This window comes from Esox lucius, chromosome 11 (genome assembly GCF_011004845.1).
Source record: "Esox lucius isolate fEsoLuc1 chromosome 11, fEsoLuc1.pri, whole genome shotgun sequence".
NCBI classification, from domain to species: Eukaryota; Metazoa; Chordata; class Actinopteri; order Esociformes; family Esocidae; genus Esox; species Esox lucius.
In genome coordinates this window covers 39,350,219-39,360,473 of record NC_047579.1, presented here as the reverse complement: position 1 = coordinate 39,360,473, position 10,255 = coordinate 39,350,219, and the positions used below count along the sequence as shown (strand labels likewise).

General features: G+C 41.9%; 1 protein-coding gene across 1 annotated transcript; it reads left to right on the top strand.

Annotated features, from left to right (window-relative positions):
• Positions 1 to 5,421: 5,421 nt before the first annotated feature.
• Positions 5,422 to 7,975, top strand: gngt2a (guanine nucleotide binding protein (G protein), gamma transducing activity polypeptide 2a). Its single transcript, XM_010863891.3, has 3 exons — positions 5,422 to 5,565; positions 6,832 to 6,921; positions 7,037 to 7,975. The coding sequence occupies exons 2-3, from the start codon at positions 6,838 to 6,840 to the stop codon at positions 7,163 to 7,165; spliced, it is 213 nt and encodes a 70-aa protein (XP_010862193.1). The 5' UTR covers positions 5,422 to 5,565; positions 6,832 to 6,837; the 3' UTR covers positions 7,166 to 7,975.
• Positions 7,976 to 10,255: the final 2,280 nt, after the last annotated feature.

Here is a 10,255-nt window from a genome sequence, read left to right as displayed (position 1 = left end):
GGCCGGCACCTAAATACCAGGTCCTGTTCAGAACAGGTATGATTTAAAATAGTAATTTAGCAGACACTCGCCTTGCTCTACCAAATGAGCCACATGGGATGATTTATCCGTAAATGTATACTGATCACATTTCTTTCATACTTTGACTGTGTTCTTTTCTATTTCATTGAATGCAGCATCAGGCGGAGCGCTCAAGCACCACCCTCGAGTGGTTAGCAATCCGTGTAACGTCCTTGGTTGTGTGTGCTTGCCAGCTGTCCTGTTAATAGTAACCCAGGTGTCATAATATTCGCCCTGTAGATCACACCGGTGTCAACGTGACCCACTCTAATCATACATGTGAAACCCAACACACACACAGATAGACACGCACACAGAACACCCGCCCACACACACACAGAACACACACACATGCTTCAAATGCTCACATATGAACTTGCACACGAACCACACCACGGAGATACACACACACACACACACACAAACATAAAGGAGGAAGAGTGGTGTGGAGACTTAGAGGGTTCAGTCATTAATCTCCTGGCCTAAGACGGTCAAGACTCAGAAATGGGATTGGAAGGATTTGAATCAGGAAGCAGCTTTCTAGCTCTTTAGGCTAAACAGGTCAGTCATTGAAAAGGAGGCCCTTAAAGAGCCCCATTCAGATTGCAAAACACTTTTTTTGATTTAGATTTTTGCTATTAAATTATTAATGCATTTGTCATTCATGTGTTCACTCAACTGTCACACAATCCAAAACAGTGTTTTAATTTATTGCTTGTAAAAAATGTCGTAACCAACACCATATAACTTTATAACCTGTTAAATACCAACATCTGATTGTTGGTCTAGGCAAGGGCGTAACTCATGTTCTCTCCATCACATAGGGCCAAAAGCACCAGCCTAAGTCATGTTCTCTCCATCACATAGGGCCAAAAGTACCAGTGTCTTCAGATAACATTCCAATCCCTTCCACCCCCAGTAACTGTAAAAGAGACAGGTCTTTCAGCAATCAGAACATATATCAGTTCTCAAATCCTGTAATCCCTTGATACCCCATAGATATTTCAACAACACAGGCTAAGGGTGTGTTGGCGTCTGCATGGTCTCCGGGGATCACCTCACACGTTGTAAGGTGGCCTGGAACTGGAAAGGCCTGTGCTTTATCATCACCCTAGTGCATGTTGGTTTTCTTTGGGTAGGCTGCCTGGTTCAAATTCTGCCATGTTGGCTTGGTGGTGTGATTTTTCAAAATGACTGATGTAGCTCAGTTTGTAGGGAATGTCAAGTGCGATGCCAAGGTTTTTGTGTTTAATTCCTATGGCGGAGCGACAGGATAGGGAAATGTTTTTATTGTATGCGCTCACTAGCTACTGTACGTTCCTCTGAATAAAAGTGTCTGCTAAATTACTTCTATGTAAATGAAAGGGAAGGTACAGTTACGAGGAGGGATTGAGGTACGATGTCCTGTTTGCTCTGCACCATCTAGGTGTGAAGAAGAGCCGTCATGAATCAGAGAACGAGAGCTGTGATTTTAGTTCAAGACTTCCAACGGACCTTCAAAGGCGTGATTGTGTTCAGTTGTCCATGATAGGTTGAACCTCATTTTTAGTATATCATGTACAGTGGGGAGAACAAGTATTTGATACACTGGCGATATTGCAGGTTTTCCCACTTACAAAGCATGTAGAATGTTATTTTTATCATAGATACACTTCAACTGTGAGTGACGGAATTTAAAACAAAAATCCAGAAAATCACATTGTATGATTTTTAAGTAATTAATTTGCATTTTATTGCATGAAATAAGTATTTGATACATCAGAAAAGCATAACTTAATATTTGGTACAGAAACCTTTGTTTGCAATTACAGAGATCATACGTTTCCTGTAGTTCTTGACCAGGTTTGCACACACTGCAGCAGGGATTTTGGCCCACTCCTCCATACAGACCTTCTCCAGATCCTTCAGGTTTCAGGGCTGTCGCTGGGTAATACGGCCTTTCAGCTCCCTCCAAAGATTTTCTATTGGGTTCAGGTCTGGAGACTGGCTAGGCCACTCCAGGACCTTGAGATGCTTCTTACGGAGCCACTCCTTAGGTTCCCTGGCTGTGTGTTTCGGGTCGTTGTCATGCTGGAAGACCCAGCCACGACCCATCTTCAATTCTCTTACTGAGGGAAGGAGGTTGTTGGCCAAGATCTTGCGATACATGGCCCCATCCATCCTCCCCTCAATACGGTGCAGTTGTCCTGTCCCCTTTGCAGAAAAGCATCCCCAAAGAATTATGTTTCCACCTCCATGCTTCACGGTTGGGATGGTGTTTTAGTGTTGTACTCATCCTTCTTCTTCCTCCAAACACGGTGAGTGTGGTTTAGACCAAAAAGCTCTATTTTTGTCTCATCAGACCACATGACCTTCTCCCATTCCTCCTCTGGATCATCCAGATGGTCATTGGCAAACTTCAGACGGGCCTGGACATGCACTGGCTTGAGCAGGGGGACCTTGCGTGCCATGTGCAGGTCTACAATTTTATCCCTGATGTCCAGCTGTCTGGTCTTGGCCATTGTGGAGAGGTTGGAGTCTGTTTGATTGAGTGTGTGGGCAGGTGTCTTTTATACAGGTAACAAGTTCAAACAGGTGCAGTTAATACAGGTAATGAGTGGAGAACAGGAGGGCTTCATAAAGAAAAACAAACAGGCCTGTGAGAGCCGGAATTCTGACTGGTTGGTAGGTGATCAAATACTTATTTATTTGCAATTAAAATGCAAATTCATTATTTAAAAATCATACAATGTGATTTTCTGCAAAATCGGCAGTGTATCAAATACTTGTTCTCCCCACTGTAGGCCCAAAAACCTCTCAAACTGAATCATTAGTTTAATATAAATAATGGTCTACAGTATATCAATGGAATTATACATACATACATACATTTGCTTCTTATCTATGGTTTGAAATAACATGAATAGTTTGATGTCTGTCATTAAACTCCTGAGTAAGTTGTTCTAATCCCTTGAATGAATCGGAGCACAGAGACGGTGTGTGAATGGGAATCTGTGAGTGGACCTTAGAGGACCGCCTGTTAGTTTTGTTAACTATTGTACAGTGGCCAAGCTGACGGTGTTTAAATGATTACCTGATTGTGCCATGACTCAGCTTTATGAGTGGTTTGGTTACAGCTTACAGTTATATCGTCAAGCAATTACGCTGGTAGGAACCGGTAGTATCTCATTCTAGTAATAACTAGTAGTAGAAGTAGTGGTACTAGTTGTAGTAGTAGTGGTACTAGTTGTAGTAGTAGTAGTAGTAGTAGTAGTAGGGGTGGTGGTGGTGGTAGTAGTAGAAGTGTTAGTGGTAGTAGTGGTATTAGTAGTAGTGGTAGTAGTAGAAGTGATGGTAGTAGTGGTGGTGGTGGTAGTTGCAGTAGGGGTGGTAGTGGTGGTGGTGGTAGTGGTAGTAGTGGTGGTAGTAGTAGTGGTAGTGGTAGTAGTAGTAGTGGTGGTAGTTGTAGTAGTAGTAGTGGTGGTAGTAGTGGTGGTTGTAGTAGTAGTGGTGGTTGTAGTAGTAGGGGTGGTAGTTGCAGTAGGGGTGGTAGTAGTAGTGGTGGTAGTTGCAGTAGGGGTGGTAGTGGTGGTGGTGGTGGTGGTGGTAGTAGTAGTAGTGGTGGTAGTGGTAGTGGTAGTAGTAGTAGTGGTGGTAGTTGTAGTAGTAGTAGTGGTGGTTGTAGTAGTAGTGGTGGTTGTAGTAGTAGGGGTGGTAGTTGCAGTAGGGGTGGTAGTAGTGGTAGCTGTAGTAGTAGTGGTGGTTGTAGTAGTGGTAGTTATAGTAGTAGTAGTAGTGGTTGTAGTAGTGGTAGTTGTAGTAGTAGTAGTGGTAGTAGTAGGGGTGGTAGTTGCAGTAGGGGTGGTAGTAGTAGGGGTGGTAGTTGCAGTAGGGGTGGTAGTAGTAGTAAACAAACTTTGGAATTTGGACAGTGCAATCAATGAAAGACCAATTAAAAAGCGAGACTGTATTCTTGCCATGATGCAAGGTAATAACTTATTTTCAGAGACAAATATTTTGATTACTTCTATTCTTTTATAGTCGTATTTCAAGAATTGTACTCCCTCTGTACAGTATAATATGCAACGTTGTAACTTTGCGAATTATACTTCATTGTTGAAGTCTATGTCAATATGTCGTAAGCTAAACTCTTGTTTGCCACTTGCCCGTATTATTTATTCTTGCCCAGCATGTAAACAAAGCATGTTAACACTACTACAGAAACGATTGTAATTTTAAACAAATTCAAATTAGATAGGTTCCTTTCAAATTGACAAAGTGTTTTATTTTCAGTGAGGTCTTTTCAAATTCTGCCTTTTAGTTTCAAACCCTGCGTCTTTCATGACTGGTACCAAAATAGATCTGGGCCTGTTGTTGTGTAAGTGCCCTTCATGAACTAGGTAGAACCGGGGAATTGGGTTATTCTACATCCAGTATACATTCCAGTGTTCAGAAATAGACCATTCCTTATTATGCTGCAGCGGCAGTGCTAGTTAACTCATTGGCTGAGACGACATCCCATTATCTTATTAGTTATTTCCATGAATTAGATACACGGTGTCCAGGCATTACCTTCCACTCCACAGCGTTTGCACAGACTAATGATGATCAGGGTTGAATAAGGATAAATGACCAAAACAAAAATACCCTGCATGAGAAATGGAAAGACGGAAACATCTGAGGGATGTTTGTAGACTTTGTGTCATGCTCAGCAAGATAGGCACAGAATGAAGAGTAGAAATTGCCCCCCCCCCCCGTTTTGTGCTCAGTAAACACATGGGGTAAAATCAACTGCACACTTAGAACCAGTCAATAAGGGTACTGGAGTTCAAATTCAAAGATGGACACACAGAAAACAATTTGCACACTTCCAGTCAGATGCATATTTAGTTCAACAACATCGGACATTCTGATCAGTCACCCTTCATCAGACCATCCTCATGTGGGTATGAAATGGCAAATAATGTTCACGCCAAGTGTCGTCTTCTCTGTTTCAAAACCTTCTTGGTTGCTTTTGTTCTCCCCATTTTCATGGGTAAACACAGGTGAACACAAGCTTTAGCTCACCCAATCCATATGCTGCTCAAGTTTTTTAGGTTCAGGACCACTGAGGTGAGAATTCAATCTTTGAAACCCTATGATAAAGGTTAGGATTGCTGCTGTGAACGCAGGTCCAGGGTCTTTGGGAGCATGTTGACCTCACACTTCTTATTCTCCCTCCACATCCTCCAGTGGTCCCCCTGGGGTCATGTGTGCTTTGGGACTGACATTCGGCCTGGTTAATTACAATAGACTAATCTGATCTGGAACAGGTAAGGCGGGGGATCGGGTTAAAGAAGGAGGGGCGTTTTCTTGAGCAACAGTCTCCTCCCACCTCTATATCAGCCAGCTAGCTGGAGAGCCCCTGAAGAGGAGAGGGAGGGACAGGGGAATTCAGTTGGAATCAGAGAGACAACCCAATCTCAGCGGTCCCACAAGGGTGAGAGGCTACACTTTCTCTGCATCGCCTGCCCCCACAATCAATAGGTGAGTGTCGTCTCAAGGAGACCATGTAGTCACTAACTACAGCTTTGACCATTAGCCTGGACCAGTTCTTAGGAAAACTCTCACTCATATGAGCATTTAATTGAAATGAATATGTCCTTGTTTTGTTTTATGTTCTCTATTGGAGGTGACATGCTCCTCATGTTCCTCAACTGTGTTTAGTGTCACATTTGAACTGTTGTGATCAATGTGTCACTGTGTAACTGATTAACTCTGAGTCGTTTTCAGTTTTGTTGGATGTATCTCGTTATCTAATGAGGAGATTTCTCTGTAAACAGCATTCTAGTGGTGAAATATTAGCTGACTCAATAAAGCTAACTATATACGTTAAATGCATTTTTATTTTTTTTAATCAAATGTGGTCATTTTCAATGTTAACTAAACAAACGGTGTCTGTTGTTGTTGATTAATGCAGGATGTTACCCCTCAGTTTGACTAAGTGTCATAGCAACATAAAGTTGGCTGCATCCGACAGCGACTTCCTTACCTGTTGAAATTGTTCATGTTACATCTAATAGCTGCAATGTTACATGTAATAGCTTGCTTTGGGACAGGTTGTCTGACTATGTCTGCATACTGTGTTAGTAAAATATATCGGACTGAAACAACCGCATAGCCTTAAGGCCGGGTGTTTTTTATATGCTGATGTGTCATGAATGTGTAAAGGGCTCTCGTCAACAAGAACTCCAATGGGGCACACTGCCATAGAAACTACCAAGCGGTAATTGGATTGATTATACATCAGATGTTTTGGGTTGTTTGATACATAGCACTGATGTGCATAAGATGTATTTCAGTTAAAAAGAAGCAACTATTAGACCCAAATTCCTAATTACTTATCATGGAATGTTCCTCAACGAGTAGGGCATGCTCTTATTGGCTAGTCCTGTTCCGTAACCTTCTTTATCTTGCTGAGACATCTTAGAGTCATTTTTCCACACATGCTTTAGAAAACAGGCCAAGGTTCCCTGGATGATCATCCCAGCATGAGATTCGTACTAAAGAGGATTTGAAAGGTGAAGTTTAAGACCTGAAGGTCATGGGCTTACCCACTTAAACGTTTTGATGGAGACCTACAGGAAAAACACCTAAACCGTATGCTAACACGGTCGGTTAGGGTTCAAACCTGAAAAACCTGAAACGGTCATCAGGTTAAATTAGAGGAACGACCTCATGGTTGATCTTCAATGACATGCCAAAGGACTAGAAGCCCTCTGTCCCGGTTAACGTGCTTTCTGTGTGCCACAGGGCAAGATGGCTCGGGACATGTCAGATATTGACATCATGAAGATGGAGCTGGAGCAGCTGAAGAAGGAGATCAACACGCCGAGGGAGCCTGTGAGTACCCCGCGATTGTAGAGACGCCCTGTGTCATTCAGAAAGGTCACGGGGCAGCACTGTAAACTGATACGGCATTGAACTGCGCATTGACCCTGGACTTTGTTTCTCTTAGGTGTCCAAGACTTGCAAGGATATTATGGAATTTTGTGAGTCCAAAGCTGGTACAGACCTCCTGATAACAGGAGTGCCTGATGATAAGAACCCCTACAAGCCAGAGAAGGGAGGCTGTGTGATCTCCTGACCAGGCCTTGGGACGGGCAGGCAAAGCAACGACGACAAAAGCTTATTTGATTTTTTTTGCTTTTTCGGTAATGCAATGAGAGCTACATATCTGTGATGAGTTAGCCAGTGTGAATACAGCACAGCACATTTCCACTCACCAGTTTTGGACAACACTGCATCACACAGACATTTTCAAGGGGATGAGAGGGACGGTTTGGTTACCATGGTGTCCTTCCTCTCTCAACACCCAGTCACCCACAACCCCTCTCCACCTGTCAGTTGTCTCTGCCGGTTCTAGAGCTTCCAAACAGGCTCTGGAATTCTCCCCACTTGGTTTGTTTTTGTTTCACTTGGAAATAAAGTGCATCTAGCGGCAGTGTTTTTTTTTTGACTTTCCTTCGTTCTCTCAGAGGGTTGTGCATCACATTTGAACAAGAGCAGAACTCCTGATTCAATCAAGTTGATCAACTAATTACAAACCCTAGTACCAGACTTACACATCCTATCCCAGATCAGCATGGGGAGGAAGGATTTCTTTAGCCGTTAGGTCTGAATGTTTTACAGAGTAATGTCTTGCACAGTGTCATGCTTGTTAACATGAAGGGTCTGCTGTCCATCTGCTGGAGCCATTTATCTGATCTGATTAATTCATTCCTTGAATCCTAATCTGCCTCTGGTCTAATCAGGGTCAGGATCAGCCTCTCAGCCCCCCGCCCCACACCCTGCACCCCCCACCCACATACACACTTTCTTATACAACACCATCCTACATATGCACACAGATCCACTCGTAGGTTCTCAGTGTATAAAAAGCATACTGTGATATCTATCCCTCCTGATGTACTGTGATATCTATCCCTCCTGACGTACTGTGATATCTATCCCTCCTGATGTACTGTGATATCTATCCCTCCTGACGTTCTGTGATATCTATCCCTCGTGACATCCTGTGATACCTATCCCTGAGATACTGAGCTGTCTGATATTTGTCAGTTTGCACGCCAGGTCTTTCAGAGATGTTGTCTTCCTCTTTTTACCTGAACCATCTGCCATGGTGAGCATTCTGGGAAAAGTGTTTAGTTGTCTTCACTCGAATCCTCCACCTTGTGGGTGGAGGATTGGATTGAGTAACCATCCGGTAAAGAGTCCCTGTGTTGATTTCAATATAAGCACATTCCTGCCCAGGAGTATCATATTGCTTTGCCCTTTTTGTCATTCCAAGCCATGTTTTAACCAGCAAGGTAACCTATATTACATGGAATACAATCCTCCTTGATAATCCTACAGCCCACAAGGAAAATCATCTGGGAATTAACTACTCATGAATGCCTCCACAATTCATTTATTCATTAATTCACTGGACAATATCTATATATGCATTTTAAGATAGATTAATAATATCTGATATCCCACCTACCATCACAGACTTTAACTACATTTTGAATTCTTTACTGTTTAACTGAAAGTAGGTAAAATATATATATAATCAACCCCTTTATTGTAACTGGGGATTAATGTTGTTAATTCATTTTGATAGGCTGCAGTGTTAAATGTAACAGTCTTAATGGTAATTGAACAATCTTCTAATTTAGATGAAATTACGCTAAAGTATAGATGTTACTTACATTTTTCTATAGCATAGTCTTAGTGCTATTAAGCATGATTACGTTTTATTTGTAGTTACCATATGAGGGTAAATTGACATACATTTGACCATGCACTGATTTTTTAGGTCAAAATTAGTTTTGTAAATGGTATAAAAAACCTGTATGTTGCTAAAACAATTTTTCTTATTTCAGTGCCCTCCAGAATGATTTGCACCGTAGGTAAATATAAAAAAGGCTGTGGCCTTACAAACCGTGGCCCATGGTCCATCGACATGGCTCTTTTTTATGCCAAACCCACATCTGATGTTTGTTGCCAAAATGCTGCATTTTAGTTTGATCAGAGCATAGAACATGGTTGAAATTAAACTCCCAATGGCCTTTAGAAACCTGCAGGTGCTTGCCTTTATGGTTTGGTAACAGCAAAGGCTTTCTTCTGGCAACCATTCCAAAACTTTGACATGTTGGTGGTGTCTAATTCTAATTTGGGGACATGGTGATGTAACCAACTTTTGCAATTCTCCAATGCAATCTTCACAGATTTTTTGCCACTTGGCAAATTTCACTGTGCCAAATACACATCCTCTTCCAAACATTTTCAACAGAGCTGATCTTACATTTCATAATTATTGCCCTAATAGTGGAGGTGGGTGTTTTCTGGTGTGTGGCAATTTTTTTTATATAGCTTTTTATATTCTATATGAATAGATACCTGTGGAATATGTTTTACAGGTTGATAATCAGAAAAACAATCCATCCTGAAAACATCAATCAATCAAGTAAAAATGTCCTATTCACACCGCTATTTTACCCCCCAAAATAAGTTTGAAAAGTGGGAATTTGACATCTAGGAGACAGGGAACAGACACACATGTCTGTAAAGTAGGAATTTGACATCTAGGAGACAGGGAACAGACACACATGTCTGTAAAGTGGGAATTTGAAATCTAGGAGACAGGGAACAGACACACATGTCTGTAAAGTGGGAATTTGACATCTAGGAGACAGGGAACAGACACACATGTCTGTAAAGTGGGAATTTGAAATCTAGGAGACAGGGAACAGACACACATGTCTGTAAAGTGGGAATCATGCCACATTGTCAGTGTTTTAGGAACATCAGCCACTCCACTTGACATTACATGGGATCACCACTAGATGAAGCTATTCACCATATTTTCAATACTTCCAACCAGAGCATACCGATTTAGGATGGAAAGGCCAATGCTATGACAACAAATTGTTGTACACTTCTCACAATCGCTCTCTCTAATTGCTCTGTTCTAGAAATTCATGATTTTACTTTTTCATGAGCTGTTCTGATATGTTGCACTATCTTCTCCCCATGGAGTACATCACTTCTGGATAGTTTTATAATTTTTTCCATAGCAATTCAGAAAAGGTGTGTGTGTGACTGTGGTTTGTTCATGTAGTGTACGTTAGCAGGCGTGTGAGTGAACGTTTGTGTATGTGTGTATGCAGTGGTAGTTTGTGGCTGCAATCCA